The sequence below is a fragment of the Ictalurus furcatus genome, chromosome 27 (genome assembly GCF_023375685.1).
Source record: "Ictalurus furcatus strain D&B chromosome 27, Billie_1.0, whole genome shotgun sequence".
Lineage (NCBI taxonomy): Eukaryota > Metazoa > Chordata > Actinopteri > Siluriformes > Ictaluridae > Ictalurus > Ictalurus furcatus.
Genome location: NC_071281.1, coordinates 3,472,612 through 3,493,251, shown reverse-complemented (window position 1 = coordinate 3,493,251; position 20,640 = coordinate 3,472,612). Strand labels below are relative to the sequence as shown.

The following is a 20,640-nucleotide window of genomic DNA, read 5'->3' as shown; positions in this document are numbered from 1 at the left end:
TAGCTAATGGGCATTTTTTTATTCTCTGTGTAATAAAGGCCCATATCTATTTGATAGATAAATCTATATTTTGCAGCACCATATTTGACTGAAAGGATAAAAATAACAGTTAGTTTTCGTTAGTTATTTTATATACGGGTCGTTATATTTAGAATTTCCTATAAAGTAAGATTATTTGAATGAAGTATAATAAATCGTAATGAGAGAGATATTGTGTGTAAGTTATATATAATTTAAAGGACATATATTAAAAAGAAATATTTCAGAAAGCAGCCACTATATTATCCACATGTACAGAGTAGCCTATATAACCTTGTGCATTTATATTTATAGGCTACATTTATCTCTTCTACGTATCTATACAGTCTGTTCGAGCAGCTTCTCTGCAACAAATTTCTTACATATACTAAATGCTACTTAATTCATTTTTGGAAATCAATAACATTTTACGCACTGAATGATCACAGAACTTACCCGAGTATGAGCAGCAAATGATTCAAATTTCTTCTTCTTTGAAGTTAAGGGCGGTTGGCAAACCAACTTAAGGTGCATTACCGCCACCTACTGGACTGGAGCGGTGCAGCAGATTGGCGGGGGAACGTAATAACAACAATAATAATTAATCAATTATTTAATAATAAATAAACAACTATATACTAAATATTCATACTAAATTACTAAAGTCCATCACTTATCCGAGTATTTTTCAGATAGTTTATTAGGGGAGGATGCATTTTCCCAATTGGTTTTCCTAGCAAGTTCCCTAGTGTCCTGTTTTGCTTTCCAGTTTGCATCTCTAGCTCAGTTCTTTCTTCCTCATACAGTATCTCACAAAAGTGAGTACACCCTTCACATTTTTGTAAATATTTCATGATATCTTTTCATGTGACAACACTGAAGAAATGACACTTTGCTACAATGTAAAGTAGTGAGTGTACAGCTTGTGTAAAAGTGTAAATTTGCTGTCCCCTCAAAATAACTCAACACACAGCCATTAATGTCTAAACCGCTGGCAACAAAAGTGAGTACACCCTAAGTGAAAATGTCCAAATTGGGCCCAAAGTGTCAATATTTTGTGTGGCCACCATTATTTTCCAGCACTGCCTTAACCCTCTTGGGCATGGAGTTCACCAGAGCTTCACATGTTGCCACTGGAGTCCTCTTCCACTCCTCCATAATGACATCACAGAGCTGGTGGATGTTAGAGACATTGTGCTCCTCCACCTTCCGTTTGAGGATGCCCCACGGATGCTCAATAGGGTTTAGTCCATCACCTTCACCCTCAGCTTCTTTAGCAGGGCAGTGATCGTCTTGGAGGTGTGTTTGGGGTCGTTATCATGCTGGAATACTGCCCTGCGGCCCAGTCTCCGAAGGGAGGGGATCATGCTCTGCTTCAGTGTGTCACAGTACATGTTGGCATTCATGGTTCTCTCAATGAACTGTAGCTCCCCAGTGCCGGCAGCACTCATGCAGCCCCAGACCATGACACTCCCCACCATGCTTGACTGTAGGCAAGACACACTTGTCTTTGTACTCCTCACCTGGTTGCTGCCACACACGCTTGACACCATCTGAACCAAATAAGTTTATCTTGGTCTCATAATCCATGTCCTTAGTCTGCTTGTCTTCAGCAAACTGTTTGCGGACTTTCTTGTGCATCATCTTTAGAAGAGGCTTCCTTCTGGGACGACAGCCATGCAGACCAATTTGATGCAGTGTGCGGCGTATGGTCTGAGCACTGACAGGCTGACCCCCCACCACTTCAACCTCTGCAGTAATGCTGGCAGCACTCATACGTCTATTCATTGAGGGAACCATGAATGCCAACATGTACTGTGACATACTGAAGCAGAACATGATCAGTATGCAGTATTCCAGCATGATAACGACCCCAAACACACCTCCAAGATGACCACTGCCTTGCTAAAGAAGCTGAGGGTAAAGGTGATGGACTGGCCAAGCATGTCTCCAGACCTAAACCCTATTGAGCATCTGTGGGGCATCCTCAAACGGAAGGTGGAGGAGCACAAGGTCTTTAACATCCACCAGCTCCGTGATGTCGTCATGGAGGAGTGGAAGAGGACTCCAGTGGCAACCTGTGAAGCTCTGGTGAACTCCATGCCCAAGAGGGTTAAGGCAGTGCTGGAAAATAATAGTGGCCACACAAAATATTGACACTTTGGGCCCAATTTGGACATTTTCACTTAGGGGTGTACTCACTTTTGTTGCCAGCGGTTTAGACATTAATGGCTGTGTGTTGAGTTATTTTGAGGGGGCAGCAAATTTACACTTTTACCCAAGCTGTACACTCACTACATCACATTGTAGCAAAGTGTCATTTCTTCAGTGTTGTCACATGAAAAGATATAATCAAATATTTACAAAAATGTGAGGGGTCTACTCACTTTTGTGAGATACTGTATCTTTTGCAGTATAACAGAATGTGTTTTACTGTCTCTTGTGTACTGCAGTGGGTGCAGAGTCCAGTGGGGTGTTTTCCTATTCTGTGTATTGTTAGATTTAAGCCAGCATGACGCGTACTTATCATCTCTTCCTGTGGATTCCTGCCCTGCCTCACACTCATGCCTACTTGTTTTTGTATAGTATATAGTTGTTGTCCGTTGTCAGCTACGTCCCAGTATTCCTGCCATATCTTATGTGCGTGTCCCTTTATAACGGTTTTAATCTCTGCTCTACTTAATGGTACTTGTATATCAACTGTTTCATGCTTTATTGATCTTTTTAGCAGTACATTCACAGTTTTATTTCCTTCTACATGTGCAGAAACCCAAAAGAAGGAGACATTCAGCCCCCTACCATGGAGTATGGAGTAGGAGAAGCAGATGAAGTGTTTATTAACAATGTCTTGTCTGTATGATGTTTTCCCAGATTGTATATTTGATAGTGCAGATAGACTGTCAGAAGCTATAGCAACATTTTGGTTTGATGATTTTTTTTTTCCAACAGCATGAAGATGGTTAAAAGGTCTTACCCAGTAACACACTATGCCAAATTTGAAGGAAAAAAAAAAATCCAGAAATGATGAGTTAGAAGGTGATTGAAATACATCACTCTGGGAAGGGTTACAAAGCTATTACAAAGTTATTTCAAAGGCTCTGGGACTCCCACATAACCACAGTGAGAGGGTAGAACACTAAAACACTCTGAGAAAAATGCACCAATAAATACCCCAACCTGTCTGACCATTTTCTCCTAATAAACAAGGTGCTTCTCCCTAGCATTTAGCCCCAGAGACACGCAGCGTCCTTCAATGTCCTTTCAATGTGTCTAACACAAAGTCTCACACATTCCCCCATACACTCCTGAACTGATGAATAAAACTTCAGTGAGTCATCTGCAAATGAGTAGGTTTGCTAGACTGAAATGTGACATGACACCACATCTATTTATTGCATTAAAATGGTGTTGGATAAAACATATATGAAATGAAATAAAAATCTTCACGTGATATTTTTTGTAAACATGACGTAGTTAAAAGTGAGTGTGTTCCTTAACCATTTGTCATTTTCTCTCATGCATTTGTATTCTTCTTATTTGTACTTCTATTATCAAATAACTCCTATAAAACACATGCATTGATTATATATCGGGATAAGATATCAAGGTCAACTGAAATTGTAAAAAATAATAACACTATATTCCCGAAAATAATTTGTGGAGAACTTTAAAATGGCGTGAAGAAATGGATTGTTTTCCATTTATTCTAGTTACATGGGAATCAACGGGGATCAAAACTGTACCGCATCCAGCCACTAGAGGGCCTCAGAGACAGTTTGCTTCACTTTAAACCCGCTGTTATGACGTCCACATATAAAGTCTTTGAAAGAAACACAAAACAGAGGTCAAAGTTCAAGGTTAAAAACAGGACTACGGTGTGGTTTCGTCCCAAACATTAAAAACACACTATAGTGGCAGGTGACACATATTTCAACATGGCTGACAGACATGTATCTATTTGTTTATTTTATTTGTTTTCCATTTGGTCATCGTATAGATTTAAATACTACTACCCATTAAAGGAACATTTTCTCACACCATTTGCATGCACTGTAATGCAATTATCAGTGTGTTGACGCACCATAAAGCTTAATATTATTAAGGTTTACTTGCATTAAACATCAGTTAAACATCATTAAACAGTTTATTCCATCCGTAAGTAAAAACTCGGATACATTTGAAAATCTATTTTCAAATCCCTGAATAAAACCGGACTCCGCACGATGCCCGGCTGACCCAAGGATTGAACCCAGGATATTTCTGTTCTGCAGCAGCCACATTACCGCTTCATTATTCTATTACAGTTTCATCTATGTTAATTTCATACCATAGCTATAGTTCCTATCAATGCCAATATATAAATGCTAGTGGTTAGCACATTCACCTCACACCTCCAGGGTTGGGGGTTTAAATACCAGCCCGAGGTAGACTCCAGACTATCCTGACCAGGATAAAGTGCTGACTGGAGATGAAAGTGAATGAATAAATGTGCTGAATATCGAATAGCTGCAGTATTGCTGTTTATTGCTATGCGTATTGTCAGTAGAGGGCGCTGTCTGTAAGTGATTGATATAGTGATTTATAGCTTAGGAGTGGTTAGCACATTCACCCCACACCTCCAGGGTCGGGGGTTCGATTCCCACCGTGGGCCTGTGTGCACAGAGTTTGCGTGCTCTCCCCATACTACAGGGGGTTTCCTCCGGGTACTCCAGTTTCCTCCCCAGTCCAAAAACATGCATGGTAGGTTGACTGACATGTCCAAAGTGTCCACTGTGTATGAACGGGTGTGTCATTGTGCCCTGCAATGGATTGGCACCACATCCAGGGTGTCCCGCGCCTTGTGCCCCATGCATGCTTGGATAGGCTCCAGGTTCCCCGCGGTATAGAAGATGCTTTCATCTTGTTTGTGTTCTGTCGAGCATTTGATTGGACGCAAATTGAACGAGTACAGGATGAATCAAAAATTTTTGTCACGGTTTTTCCAAAAAATTGATAAAACTGTCAAATGAAAGCATGAAAAATACATAGCGCATTTTTTTATATCTTATTTGTATTTACAGCGTCAGGACCCTTATAGAAAAAGCTCCAAAACACCAATTTTGCTCATGGGCGCTTTTCTTTCTCGAATGTTCACGGTACAGCGTTAACGGTACTCCAGTCCAGGAGGTGGCAGTAATACATTTTGTATTCGATGTGAGGAAGAAGAAGCCGAAGAGAAATGCGGAACAACATTAGCTTTTGGTTAGCTTAGCATTGTAAATCCTCGCGCCTTCTGTAAACAAACTAATCTTTGAAACGCAACAACAGTTTTGCCTAGTAGCATTTCTTTCTAACGCGCTATCGGCTTAACGTCGTAGACCATTTTGTTGTAATGACATTATTGTTTAGCTTAGTTTAGCTAGCCACGTATATATACACCAAGCACCAGCGCAGTGAGAGCTAGCCAGCTAGCTAGCTAGGTAGCTCAGTGATGTAGTGCTTTAATTTGAGCAGTGCGGATTAAATTAACGGATAAATGTCTGAAAGTGAAGGAGGAGGAAGTGTTTAATACCGCCGAACAGGAAAAAGGTATCAGCTGCTCATCTTATTAGAATCATTTCGCCATGAAAAACACTAAAGTTTGTATTGTTTAATAAAAAGATAAACTTCACACTTATTAGCTTATTTATTTATTAGCTTTTATGCAGTGTTCATTATGAAGCAAAAGAAAAACAATGAACAATTAATCTTTTATGTTTTTGTTTTGTTATAACTTATTAAGATGGGAACTCCGTTTAAGATCCCGAAGAAGAAACAACCATCGGATTCCTCCATCATTTGCATGACGTCACCTCTCTCGCGGCTTCAGGATGACGTCACACCAAAAGTATGACGCTTGTGATGTCGGTGTATGCTTTCATGGCATTAACTTTGAGCTGGTTTTGTCTAAAAATGCGTTTTACATGCCCTACATCGGGAGTCATTTTGTAGTCATGGTCAAAAGCGTCATGGAAAATCGTGGAGTGTGTTTATAAAATTCCCATAAAGCACCACGTGCATAGGGTTAAATGATGTACAGAATACCCATAATGCACTGGTGCAGTCAGGTTCCATCAGAAGTGGCATAATTAGTTGAATGGAGTCGACTGGTGTGCAGTTTAACTGTCACATAATCTCATTATAAATGCACCCATTCCTGTAAGAGGACAAATGGAGCTATCAAAACAAGTCTGGGACAGGGGCAAGTTCTGGAAAAGTCCAATTCAATCAGAGTTTGCTTAGAACATAATCCCAAACTTTGCGGCTTTGAGTAGAGGAGGAAGTGACCAGGAAAAGAGTGGATTAAATAGAGAAGAAACTAAGAGGCCAAGGGTGATTCTGAACATGATGCCACCATCCCCATGCTTCACACTGGGGACGACATAACAGCAATGTGTACCAAGCCCGGAAAGCTTAATTTGGGCAAATTCCAGTGTCCAGGATGCGTTTGTCCTGTGAAAAGCTTCACCAGTCTGAGCTGTGGATCTCTCCAGCTCCATCAGAGGTACCCTTGGCTTCCTGGTTGCTTCTTTGACTCATATTATTTCCATTATTAAATAAAAGATATAATGTCGCTCTGCAAAATGTTCAAAGTTTGGGCTGTTGTAATAACCAAACCGTGACTCATACTATTTCCAGAACTTCATCCCGGGTTTGTTTTGCTAGCTCCTTGATTTTCATGATGCTGTTCCGCACTGCCGTGAGAACAGTCCTATGTTTTTATATCGAACGCTTGATTGGGAGCCACCCTTAACGTCTGTATATCTCCTGTCTCGCAGTTGCCCTGGATTCGAGACACTTTAAACGGGCAAAAGTCGAACGGAAGCGTCTGCGTCAATGGGAGAAGAGAAATGAAGCCTGGAGCTACCGGAGCAGACCGGTGAGAGAACGAACTTGATCGCTGAAATAGAAATAGATAATACTAAACTTCTGTGGGATGCCACCAGGGGGCAGTGCTGGCTTGAAACGAGACCAGACACATTGCACATGTACTGTATTTATTCAATTAAACTGGACTTGGTGGTCGTTAAACCGAATATAAAACCAGGCACCAGATGGTGGTGTTACATTTTTGTAAATATGACGTAAATAAAAATGAGTTTGAATTGGACAATATTGAGCTTTTCATTAAAAGCGATTGACATAATGACACACGATGTTCTTTCCAAGCATTGTGTATGTGTGTGTGTTTGTTTCAGATGGAGACCCAAGAGAGCATCAGATAAGCTCTGCCAGCGTGAGGAAGACAAACACACACCTGCAGCTAAGAAGCAATGGGGTGAGGGATGAAACCAAACACACACCCATAGGTCAAAGTTCAAGGTTCCAAACAGAACGTGATTCAGGTTTCGTCCCAAACGTTAAAAAAACCAAAACAAAACACACGCACGGTTCTGTCGAAGCACGCTTCACTGAGAGGCGTCACGTGTTTCAAAATGGCCGCCTCACATTTATAGATTTGTTTGTCTGTTTATTTTATTTTCAGTTTGCTCGCTGTATACATTTTATAACTGAACATTAAAAGCGCACGCAGGTTTTTTTTTTCCTCCCAGATTTTTCTCAAAGCACACACCGTGATCCATTTAGCAGCGACGCCGACTTCTTTTGACGCACGACGAAACCCGGCCTTCGTATCTGGCGTGAATTACCGTGCCGCTAACGAGGAAAACTTGCTTATGTGCGCTTTAATGAGGTCTTAAAGTTGAAAATTTGCCCTCTTTCTTTCTTTTTTTTTCTTTTCCCCCCTCCCCTGTCCTCGTTTCCTCCGCTTTGCTCTCCTATATTTTGCTGGAAGACTGCAGCATTTTTTCCTGGCCTCATATCACTGATAAAGAAACTTGTTTAACTTTATAGAGCTTTAAAAGAGCGTCCTGCTGTTTTCTTCCTTGACGTTTCTGATCTTTTTATTTTTTCTCTTTCTCTCTCTCAGAGATAACAACGGTTGCAAAAAATCAGTCCAGTTGCGATCAGATGTCTTGGTATCAGACGTCTCGCCTCTAGAATGTTCTAAAAAAGAAAAAAAACCCCCAAAAAATGGCACTTCATTTTTACCACAAGTATAAAGCTTTCCTTTTTCTTTCTGTTCTTCAGGACCCGGCACACAGTCGTCACAGCCCGGGGATGAGGACGATGAGGAAGAGAACAAGGAGGAGAGGAAGAAGGCTGCGTTGCCAGTCAGAGAAACAAAGAGCGCAAACACGCAAGAGTCTGTGGTGAGATTTTTACTCTTTAAAAGGTTCTTCTTTAAAGCGTTAACATGTCGGTTATACTTCATTTGAATATTAAACTATGCAAATTTATGCATACTTAATTAAACAGTGGCTCATTAGCCTAAATGCATGATGTTAAGAATATCAGCAATCAAAGAATCCAATCAAATGAAGGGAGAGACCAGAACGAAACATCCCACACACACACACACACACACACACACTATAGAAGCAAGACGTAACAGTGAGATATATTGGGGGTCTTTTAGAATTTTGTATTTAGTGCCAGAATTGACCGAACTCTTTTATTTCTCTGTGCTGAAGAGCACGGGTGTAGCGGACAAGCAGAACGGACAGAGCACACACTCTTCGTCTCACACCCCCGCCGAGGACGGCGTGCCGTTGAAGCTAGCGAGGACACCAAAGGACACGCTCGTCCGATCCGGTTCGGTACAACAAGCTGCCGGCGATGGTCCTTACGCCAGGAGGAAGCTCCGGCTGAGGCTTTCATACAAAACTTATGGGAGAGCCAAAGCAAGCTGTGCAGAACCCAGTGCGTAAATTAAATTCTCCTTCCTTCTAGATTTGTTTCCACAATCCGACGAGGCGTGGCCTAATGTTTGGAGGCGGGGCTTTTCTTTTAATCGTGACGTACAGTTCGGATAGCGATCCATATACGTTCGTTACGTCAATCGATGTTTTTTTTTTTTTTCTAGCGCCGTCAGTTCTCTTCAAGCTCACGGGTCCAGAGCGTGTTTCCTGGAAGCGTGACTGGAAAAAGTGTTCAGCCTCAATTTAGGACTAAATCGTGTTGTTTGTTTTTTTTTAAGTGCTTTTTTCCATTCTGATTCGTTACGGCACACAGGAATAGGAGTAGGTGTGAGGGCTGAGGTTGGGCAAACAGAGTGGCTTAGCGTGAGGAAGCAAAATGATACACAACTAAATCAAATCCTTGAAAAAATAAGAACTCATATTTTTTTTTTTATTGTGTCCAAGTTCGGAAAACATCTCATAAATTTCCATGTCAGTTACAGGAATCTGACGCTACACTAGACCTGATTCTGATTTGATTGTATATTCACATCACTAAGCCTCACTAAGCCAAAAAGTTCCTGTTTTCTTGCCCGGTATCAGATTTCGCATATTTTCCTCACTCTTTACAAGCTTCTGTTATGTTATTATCCCAATATAATATCAAACATAATCAAAAGCACATTTAATAATCTCTGAGCACTCGAGGCGGAGATGTACCTCCGAGCTCAGCGTGATGAAAAAATCACATCTGTGGCTAGCAGTGATCCCCAAACTATTATTTTTTTATTATTTTTTTTTTACAACCATAAACCATTTTGGTTTGGCATCTGGTTTTGTGGAACGCGATCCGGCCGTTATTTACCTCCAGTTTCTCTCGTTTCTCCACCACGTCTCTCTGGCGAACGTTCACGAACGCACCGCCGTGTTCTTTACTTTTCCGTCGACCCCGTTTCTAACCCGATGAAATGCCTGACGAGTGAAGCTGCAGCGTCAGCGCATCGCTGTGTTCTGTGTTCGTTTCACATTCTTTTAGTTTTTTCATTGATCGGCAATTAAGTAGTGTTATTATTAAAATGATGAATTGTTCAGTCGTCATTCAAAACGTATTTAAAACAAAAAACTTATTGTTAGGTAGACGAAACGTTTGAGAATGTGAAGCTTGAGGATGGTAAAAGTTGTCCTGCGTTGAGTTTATCACGGTGTGATTCTTCATGTGCGTCCTGCAGTTGTTCTGTCCAGTGGTGATGAAGACGAGGGAGAGGATGAAGCACGCGGTGATGCTCAACTAAATCCAGATCTACAGGTGACTGTTAGAGTCAGTGTTCAGAGTATTAGAGTAAATATTCTAATTACAACAATCAGACATTCTGTTAAATACAACACTGAACTGTCTGTCTGTCTCTATCTCTGTCTCTCTGTCTGTCTCTGACTCTCTATCTCTCTGTCTCTCTGAGTATCTCTGTCTCTTTCTCTATCTCTCAACTCCGTCTTTGTCTGTCTCTTCTGTCTCTGTTTCTCTTTCTCTTGTTCTCTCTATTTCTCTCTCTCTCTCTCCCTCTCTTCTGTCTTTCTCTACATATATATATTTTTTCGTTCTCTCTGTCTCTCAACATGTCGTTCTCTCTCACTTTATTTGTCGCTTTCTTTCTGTATTCTCTCTTTCTCTGTCTGTCTGTCTTTTTCTGTGTAAATGTATTTCCATCTCTCTCTCTCTACCTGACTATCTCTGTCTCTCTCTCTCTTTCTCTCTGATTTTCTCTCTCTTTGTCTGTCTCTGCTTCTCTTCTTCTCTTGGTCTCTCTCTCTTTCTCTCTCTCTCGCGCTCTCTCTTACGCTCTCTCTCGCTCTCTGTCTCTCTCTCTCGCTCTTCGTCTCTCTCTCTCTCTCTCTCTCATACAGAAAAGCCAAAATATTATTTCAGGAGGTCAGAGTTCATCTCCTGCCATGATGGAACTCGCCTTCTCCACTCTGTACTTTGGCACAACGCGGAGTCACGCTGATGGACCCATCATGGTGAGAGAGAGAGAGTGAGTGAGTGAGTGTGTGTGTGTGTGTTTCACGCAGACGTGCATGTTCCTTATTTTCGTGTTCCTCTGTTCTAGCTGTTTCTGCATGTTCCACTAAAGGACGTTCCGATGTTTGTTTGTTTTTTTTTTCCCCCTTCCGGAATTTTAATTGATGCAAGTCAGGAAACGAAACGAATCAGGCGTCGCGATGGATCAGAAAGAAAGAACGAGTGTTCAGAGATGAACAGGCTTGATGTTCCCACATCAAAGTGAAGTTTTTATAATCCACACATGTGTTAGAAATCCAGCTGTGGCCTAGTGTCCATCAGAGCGACACTTTTTCAGCTTCAGACTCGTCTCGGAGGTTAAAAAGGTGTGCCTTGTAGTTCGAAGTGTAGAGTAATGCCTGACATACACTGACTGTGTGTGTGTGTGTGTGTGTGTGTCTGTGTGTCTGTGTGTGTGCGCGCATGTATTTTGTACATTTTATTGACTGTGATAAATGGTTACAGCCTGGTGCAGGACATCTCACACACACACACACACACACACACACACACACACACACACACACACACACACACAGAGACTGGACGTTCTCTCTGTCTTTCTGTCTGGAGTACAAACTTAACCACAAACCAATAAATAGAGAAATAAACAAGAGTAAGAGGGGGTGTGTAAACTTACTGAGATCTAGCATTATGCTGTCTTCCGTTCGTCACCTCGTTATGTGCTCTGACATCATCACATCATCTCTCTCTCTCTCTCGCTCTCTGTTCTTTTGTAGATCACAGAAGAGTGCATCTCGATTCGACTGAAAGGTAAACACAAACAAAAGGTGACGTGAATTTAAAGGCTACAGACAAACAGGAAGTGACATCCCCGATTTGTCTCTTCTAAAGCTCGATTTGAAACCGTGTTACCTGTCTGTCCGTGCGTCAGGGTCAGGAGCGGAGGCTGATGGCGGTGATGGCGAGCATGCGGAGGTATGCGTGGTTCCCTCGGAGCTGCAAGCGTACGGCGTGTGGGATGCCGCTGGCAGCGGGTTGATGGAGCTGCGCGACTCTTCATCCTCCCTCGTGTTCTTTGCTCTGAGCGATGCTCAGGCCCGACTGCTGCACACCGAGCTCTCGGCGCTACATGAACAGACAGCAGGTGAGATAATAGAAGTATGCCTCAGCCGAGAGATGCATACCTTACACATACGTCTCATCCTGCGTCCTTCTTTAGCCCCGCCCTGCCCGTTCATATTGGTGCACCTGATTGGCCGATTGGATGAACTGCAGGAAGCCACCTTAGCATCACTGATGGAGATGATGGCTCTGAGGAGCGGACACCCGTCCCTGGGAACAGCTCTGTCCCGGGAGGAGGGGCTGAAACGGGCTCTGTGCCACCCTCACGGTGCCCACTTCCTCACCCTGCTGGGAAACAAAGTAACCAATCGGGTAAGCCCTTGCTCCTACACCCAGCCTTTATATTCAGGTGCAGTAAGATCGTGTCGGAACTCCTGTAGAACATTTCAAATTGTCGTTTTTAACGACGTCTTTTTCAAAATTCCTTACAGTTATATACCGCTACATCTTCACGTTCGGAGCTCTGATTTGTCTCTGTTTGTTTACAGGAAAACCACAACGGGACCAGAAGCAGAAAACTACCTGAGGTTACGAATACCAGACACACACTACGCAGCCATACAAGACAGCCAAGCATGCCCAAAAGGTGCACTAGGATTAACCCTGTATTCATTTTGCACAAATCACTCCATTGCCTGTTGAAAAAAAAAACATCTTTTTACTTTGAGTTATGCTAACCAAGTTCCTTGGTTCCTTTGCTTGGTTTTTTCGTTACCTTTGTTTTACTAATTGCACTTCTTCCTAGCAGGTTCCTTGGTTCCCTTATTTCCTTTGATTCATGGTTTATTTGGTTCCTTGGTTCCATTATTTCCATTACTTCTTTCCTTGCTTTGTTTTTATTTTTGTTTCTTGGTTTCTCAGTTGCTTTAGTTTTCTTGTTATGCTTAGTTTGCTTGGTTCCATCGTTACACTTGGTTCTCTTAGTCCCTTGCTGGTGGGATTTTCCTTGGTTCCTCAGTTCCCTCATTTACTTTGGTTTCTTCTATACTTCAGTTTTTTCTGGTTTCTTGGTCACTCATGTAATTTGGTTCTTCAGTTCCATTGTTTCCCCTTGGATTGCTTGGTTGTCTGACACCTTTTTTCACTAATTGTCATTTGTTCTCTTCTTTCTCTTGTTCCTTTGACTCTCTTGTTTCCTGTAGTTCTTTCATGACCCCTGTCTACTTGCTTCTGTGGGTTTATTTGTTACCTTGGTTTCCTCATTTCCTTTTGATTGATTCCTTCAGTTGTTTCCCTTGGTACCTTCTTTGCTTTATTTTTTTTCTGGATTCTTGGTTTCTTAATCTCCCTTAATTTCTCAGTTACCTCATTTCCCCAAGTTCCTTGGTTCTTGTTCCTTTGCTGCATTGTTTACACAGGTTCTCTTGTTTCCCTTGGTTTCTTTGCTGCCTTGTTTCCCCAGGCTCCTAGGTTCTCTTGTTTCCCTCGGTTCCTTTGCTACCTCGTTTCCACAGACTCCTGGGTTCTCTTGTTTTCCTCGGTTCCTTTGCTACCTCGTTTCCTTACTCCTTGGTTGTCTTGTTTCCCCAAAGTCCTAGATGCTCTGGTTTCCCTTGCTTTGTTTGGTTCCTTGGGTCTGTTGTTTCCCTTACTTCATTGTCTGCCTCGTCTCCCCAGGTTCCCAGGTCCTCTTCTTTTCCTGAGTTCCTCGCGGCCTCGTTTCCCCAGGCTCCTTCGTTGTCTTCTTTCCAGTGGTTCCATGACTCCCTCTTTTCCACCACTTCCTTGGCTGTCTTGTTTTCCCAGGTTCCCTGGGTTCTTTTGTTTCCCTCCATTTCTCGGTTGTTTAGTATCCCCAAAGTTCTTGATTCTCTGGTTTGCCTTGCTTTGCTTGGTTCCTGGGGTCTCTTGTTCCCCTTGGTTCTGTCATTTTCCTGGGTTGCTTGTTTTCCCTTTGTTACCTTTGACCCCCTGGTTCCCTCATTTCCTTCGGAGCCTTTCTATTCCTTGCTCCCTTGGTTCGCCTGTTCCCCCGAATTACTTTTGTTCCCTTGTTTTCTACTTTTCTTGGCTTTGTCTGATTGTTCTTGAGCTTGCTCTGCCCATGATGTTTGCTCATGTTGTTGTGATATGAGCTGTACTGTAGACTCTAATGATGATTACTGGAGCAGAAATTAACCCCCCCGTACTGTTTGATAATAGTGATTAAGCTGATTCAGCACGTTGTGCTTTGCTTGGCGCCGAATATCTGGGCTCTACTGGAAACTTTTTCGTGTCACTGCTTTAGGTCTTTCCATGAAGTCTCCACTTTTGAAAAGCTTTTGAAGTTGGGGTTTGATTAGTAAACCAATACTGCCATGCATGAGTTTTGCAAAGGAATTTCAGTTTCCAGAAAAGTTGCCCAGAATATGACAAGTTGGTGTTTTGTGATGCCTCAACGTTCTTATTGTAACTGTGTGTCTGTGTGTGTGTGTTTTTACAATGTGCTATCAGGTTAATTCAATACCCCCCTCCACCCTCGAAAGGCGGCATCACCGTGACAACCGAAGACCTGGAGTGCCTTAGGGACGGCGAATTCCTCAATGACGTCATCATTGACTTCTACCTCAAGTGAGTTCCATCACGCCATGATCGAATCCTGTGGTGATGTTTGGGTATTTTTTGATCATGTTGTAATAAATTTGATTAAGTCATCTCGAATAAAAGTTCTCTCCCTAGGTACCTGCAGTTAGAGAGAGCAGATCAGGACGTGGCCGACAGGTCGCACATCTTCAGCAGCTTTTTCTACAAGCAGCTCACACGCAAATCCAATAGCAGCGAGGAGGCCGGCAGCACGTGAGCAGCACGCACACGCACACTTTCACACATGCGCACCGTATGTAAGCCATGTAAACGACACGTTAATGCACATACACGTAAATATAAACTATGTAAACATACATTCACAATATACAGTATATGATGCATGCTGTATAAACCGTTCCAGTCTGAATGTAAACACATGACTTGTGTGTGTGTGTGTGTGTGTGTGTGTGTGTGTGTGTTTGGGTCTCGCAGAGCGCAGTACAGACGCCATGGGAGAGTGAGAACGTGGACCAGAAAAGTCGACATTTTCAGCAAAGACTACCTCTTCATACCTGTCAATCAGAAGTGAGTGGTTTTTGGAAAAGCATGTTTGACTGGCACTTTCTGATGAAGTAATCTCGTTCTGTAGAGACGTAGGGGCAAATGTGGCTAACAGCAATGGCAGAACTTGTACAGTGTGTTCTCTTTCAAAATAAGTAAATAAATAAGTAAATAAATAAATCAAGTAAACATTTGCACATAGTCGTGCACAGTGTGTACTGATGTTTTAGGCACTGATTATACATCTGTTAGGATGGTGAATCCTGTCCTGTGGAATGTACTGAGCCTGTTGAGATTATACTGCAGACATTATGTGTCCGTGTGTAACGTGTGTGTGTGTGTGTCTCTCTCTCTCTCTCTCCCCCCAGAGCCCACTGGTACCTTGTAGTGATCTGTTTCCCGGGTTTGCTGGAGCCTGAGTGCGTGCCGTGGAAGAAAAGCCAAACAGGTGCTCTATACACACACACACACACACACACACACACGTCTAATCTAATTACTTTCAGCAGCCATGTTCCCCATATGTGTCTTGGTTGTCTCCCGGAGGTGTAAGAACATCTCGTTTCGGTCTGAAATGACAAGATGATGTAAACACATACAGTCACGGAGAGACTGGAACACACACACACACGTACACACTTCCTCATATGCTCATTTATTCCATTTATCCCAAAAATCCGAAAGTCCCCATCACCCTGTACTGCAGTTCATCATTCCCACATTCATGCACTTGAAACCTCGTACAGCTCGGACAAACAGGAAATTGTATGAAAAGTTTAAATAAATAAATAAATAAAATAAAAACCCATACGGACACACACTCATGTACACAAGTGTATGGTCCTAGCGATCACCAGTAGAACAAATATTTATAATAAATAAATAAATAAATAATGCAACTAGTACGTCTTTTTTCTTTATATTTGATCCATTTATGAGCGTCACGAGTAGAAGGTTTACTATTCGTCTTTTAGACCGTAAAGGACTTAAAAGGCTGGACGGGTGAAAATGTCTTCCAGCTAAATGTGAAAAAGACTGACGCGATCATGTTTGGTCCTTGACGTGTGTTAGAAAGTCTTATCTGTAGTCTGGGCCCGCTACAAGACGACATTCTTACGCAGGTCAACGTTTCTGGGGGTGAGCTTCGATTCGGATTTAAAGTTGGACCAACAAATCAATTCCGTTGTCAGAGATTTTCTGACATTTGAAAGATCTTGAGACTGTTATTCATGCTTTTATTTCATCAAGGCTTGATTACTGCTCAATTATATTTTCCTCCCCAGAGTGACTTACTGTTCAGGAAATAGAAATATTTCAAAGCACATGCTCACCATGACTTGTCAAGACACAACCATCAACGGGTTTGAGTTAATAATTCACTCAGTGACTCATAAGCATTAGCATAAGCATATAAACCGTTTGTGTGTGTGTGTGTTTTGCAGGAAGTTCGGTTGATCCAAAGGGCAAATCAAAGGACGGCACTCTTAAATCCAGCGATCATCCGGTAACACAAAGACAAAAACGCAGACACACACACACACACACACACACACACAAACACATACACAGAACTTTTTAAGGACAGCCTGTGAAAACCTTGGATCATCCCCAAACCTCGGGAAATCCGTTCTTTATAGAAAAGCACAACTTGAACACAAGCGATAAATATTGATATTATAATCGGACATGTAAAGGCAAAGTAAGTTTATTTGATTGCTTTTTTTATTTGATTGATTTATTTTTTTCGACGCAAGCACTTTACCAGGCAGTATTTAAAGGAGGACGTCAACGTCAAGCTGAAGAAAACGGCCGATCGTCTCCGAACATGTTTATAAAGTTTTGGGAATTTTCCACATGGCCTTGTTGGCTAAAGCCTCGACATGCCTTCTTTTAGATGCTCCTGATCAGGGATCTTAGTTTGGAATGCTATAGAGAGAAAAAAAAGATTTATTTATTTTCTCTTTCCTATGCAAAGTGTATAGTGTATAGTGTGTATGTGTGTATATAAGTATAGAATCGGAGTCCAAAGATGAAACAGTTTAATAATATGCATGTGAGGTGATCTATTGGTGTCTTGTTCAAATGCAAATGTGTGTGTGTGTGTGTGTGATTCAGGACTGCACAGTGCTCACCTGCCAGAGAACCATGGTCACCAGAAGGTACGAGAGCAATCAATCAAAATAAAAAATGAAAAACTTTGCTGGTTGTCACTGAGGGCTGTTACCGTGGTAAGTGGGTAAAAAGTCACCTGTATGTTACTACGTGCACTTGAGCACATGCTGGAGTTCAACACGCATGGCTTCAGCAAATCCAGCGCTTAAACAACAGAGAGAGGCATGTAAGGTGAGTGATGATCTGATTATTCTCTCTCTCTCTCTCTCTCTCTCTCTCTCTCTCTCTCTCTAGGCCTTGCATTCTGATCATGGACTCTCTGAAGCTATCCTACCACTATCGCATCTACACGCTGTTACAAGAGTGAGTTTACCGTACAACTTCACAGCAGGTTGCACCGAACATTTTGACTGTTGCGTTTCTCCTCTCATGACCTCAACAATCCGTACAACGTGGCCACAATCCAACAACACGGACAGACTTAGGGCCGAGAACGTGGGTGTAGTTATAATTGAAGGCAATGAACAACACTGGACTTAGCACGCAACCCTGAGGAATGCCAGGATCGAATAGAATTGTAAGCGGTGACGTATTCGCTAATCCTGATTGACATAAGTGTTTTCCAGCTTATCGCTCGTCGAGAGTGGGTTTTTACTGAAATCCAGCTTCTAATTACGGAAGGTGGCACACAGTGAGCCTTCAGCACAGCTTAACTTAAAGGGAAATATTCGTTTCCAAATGAAGGAGAGAATTTTGGTGCACTCTGTTCTTTACAACAGGGGTTCCCAAACTTTTCCAGGGCATGGCCCCCCAAATGGCATTAACATTTGACCGAGGCCCCCTTTTGCAAGATGTCTTTAAAACGCATTAAAAATACCGACTTCTGAATATATCCCCCCTTTTTTTTATTAATAATTACATCTTACATCTTTACATTACATTACATTAGGAATTGATTGTGTGTGTGTGTGGTTGTCTGAGAGAGAATTTATTTTTCACACCAAATTGTTGAGGCCCCCCGGGCGCCCCCTGGCGGCCCCCCCTTTGCAAATCACTGCTTTACAACATGGCTTCAGTTCATCGATGTTTGACAGCATTCGTTGATGCACAGCCACCACAGCATCTCGATGGGGGTGAGGTCTGGACTTCCAGCACCATAAGTTTTGTCTTCTTTAACTGTTGAGATGTCGATTCGCTGGTGTGCTTTGGATGGTTGTGCTGATGCATGACCTGGTTTCAGCAGAGCTTAAGCTTCTTGACAGATGGCCTCACATCTGTGGAATTCATCGTGGAGTTCATCGTCGTCTCGACGACGGCGAGTTACCCAGGTTTTCTTTATATCGCCGAGCGTTAAATGGTCTGACTGAATCTGCAAGGAAGCCCACTCCTAGGAATTTTGTAAACAGTCCTTCTCGCTGTAGAACGGTGAATTTCAGATTGTTTGGAGACAGCCTTATGACCCGTCCCAAATCGATGAGCATGAAACAGTCACTTCTCTGAGGTCATGGCTGATGTCCTTTCTTCTTGCCATGATGCAGACACACACCTGAGTGCTCCAGAACACCAAACACTCATCTTTTATAGAGGCCGTCAGACTTCTTGACGAATAAATAATCTTAAAGACTTTAAAAGTAGGAAGGGTGTACTCAGTTTTTCCCCACCTGTTTAAATAAAAAACAGAATAGAAGGCGAGTGTACTTTTCTTTTTCCCCATGATTATGTCACACCATCAGGGGAGTGAAATAAATAAATTATATATATATATATATATATATATATATATATATATATATATATATATATATATATATATATATATCCCTTAATATTCAACGTCTGATACTTTGGTTCAGAAATAAATTTATTAGCTGTGGAGACTCTCCATGCCCCACTGTCTCTCTCTTTCTGTAGCACACTAGCAGAATTTATGGAGAACTGTTCCTACGACAATAAAAGCCAGAACGGCACAAGTTGTCCGGTATAATAAAAATGCTTTCAGACTTGGGGGGGGGGGGGACGGCTTTATTTATTTATTTTTTTGCTCTTGACGCGATCTCTGCTTTTATGCCACACACGTGGGTTTGAGATGGAACACCGCAATATGCGTCCCGGTGCGATTCAGACCCGTCGGGTATAAAAACGCCTAATCGAAAACCAAACAGCTGTAAAAACAGGGGATCTGGCAGAGGAGGTACACTTGGGGGTTACTCGAGTACATGCGCTTTTCTGAGCGTGTGAGGAATTTCATGGGTGAATTTAAAAAAATCAATATATATTTAAAATAATGTGTGTGTGTGTGTATATATGTATGTGTGTGTGTGTATGTGTGTATATATATATTTAACACACAATATATGTACGTATGTATGTATATGTGTGTGTCTATCTGATCTACGGTATAGTGGCTCATTTATTTATCCATCGCTATAATCTGTCCCTATGCTCCGCCCACTCAGGTACCTCCAGGTGGAGTGGGAGGTGCGGAGAGGAACTCCTCGAGTGTTTAATAACAACAGCATTAAAGGGAGCCTCTGCAAAGTGCCACTGCAGGACAACAGCAGCGACTGTGGCCTTTATCTGCTGCAGTACGTCGAGAGTTTTCTGCAGGTACACACACACACACACACACAGAGACACACATATATTGATCAGCCTGGACAGCTCGTAATCGTAATGGCAATTAAAGAACGTCCTGATGTCTGGGAAACAGATCAGACATCACACACTGTCCTGACGCGTTTTTTCACGTGCGTCATCCGAGACGCATTTAACCATCCTCGTCGTGTTTTTAAACGATGTCTGTCCTTTTCAGAATCCAGTCGTACACTTTGATCTCCCGCTCCGGCTCGAGCGCTGGTTTCCACAGCAGCAGGTCCGACGGAAGAGAGCGGAGCTCCGCGAGCTGGTGCTCCAGCTGTACCAGGAGCGAGGGGGCGGAACCGTGCGGAGCAGCAGCTAACGCGATTGGAACGAAGGGTCGGACTGTTCGGAGCGGGACGATCCTTTGTACCTCAGCTTCTCCAAACACAACACGTGCGCTAGACATGATTTATACGATCGCGTTCCCTTAATTCCATGACGCACTGAAATAACCTTAGTAAAGATGTTCAAGTGTGTGTGTGTGTGTAAACACTAAATTGTGCAAAGGGAACTAAAAGGAGTAAGAGTGCGGAAACACCGTTTTACCAAGATGCGAAGTATATTTGTATTTCCTGTTAATTTATTACATTTGTATAGTTTGTGTTTTAATATATGAAAGCAAAAATAAATATAATAAAGAAATGTAACGCTTCTAAAAACGTGTGCGACTTTATTTATTTATTTATTTATTTATTATTATAATCAATGTTGTGTGTGTTAACAGTGTTGCGAATGTTTGGCCACACACTTCCAAACCCTTCCAGGCATCATAAAGCTAATACAATGTTCAAAATATTTTTGGCTTCTTTTCTGATTACTTGCGCAGCTGCAAACAATAACAGCCGGTCTTCAGTCCATGTTAAGATCTTTCTGTTTTTTGTCCGTCACAGAAGGGTGTGTGTA

At 42.2% G+C, this 20,640-nt stretch overlaps 1 protein-coding gene across 1 annotated transcript; it reads left to right on the top strand.

The window, feature by feature from the left end:
• The first annotated feature begins 4,172 nt into the window (after positions 1 to 4,172).
• On the top strand, positions 4,173 to 20,394 carry senp7b (SUMO specific peptidase 7b). Its single transcript, XM_053616728.1, has 21 exons — positions 4,173 to 5,586; positions 5,780 to 5,884; positions 6,816 to 6,916; positions 7,236 to 7,315; positions 8,128 to 8,249; positions 8,571 to 8,799; positions 10,007 to 10,083; positions 10,680 to 10,793; positions 11,574 to 11,607; positions 11,729 to 11,941; positions 12,017 to 12,231; positions 12,408 to 12,505; positions 14,353 to 14,469; positions 14,578 to 14,694; positions 14,917 to 15,009; positions 15,354 to 15,433; positions 16,428 to 16,489; positions 17,101 to 17,144; positions 17,392 to 17,460; positions 19,554 to 19,704; positions 19,910 to 20,394. The coding sequence occupies exons 2-21, from the start codon at positions 5,780 to 5,782 to the stop codon at positions 20,054 to 20,056; spliced, it is 2,268 nt and encodes a 755-aa protein (XP_053472703.1). The 5' UTR covers positions 4,173 to 5,586; the 3' UTR covers positions 20,057 to 20,394.
• The last annotated feature ends 246 nt before the right edge of the window (positions 20,395 to 20,640 follow it).

Coding starts and splice junctions, on each gene's coding strand:
- senp7b (XM_053616728.1), top strand. CDS start 5,780: ATGGGAACTCCGTTTAAGATCCCGAAGAAGAAACAACCATCGGATTCC. Junction 11,608..11,728: donor CATCTCGATTCGACTGAAAG/GTAAACACAAAC, acceptor TCCGTGCGTCAG/GGTCAGGAGCGGAGGCTGAT. Junction 12,232..12,407: donor GAAACAAAGTAACCAATCGG/GTAAGCCCTTGC, acceptor GTTTGTTTACAG/GAAAACCACAACGGGACCAG.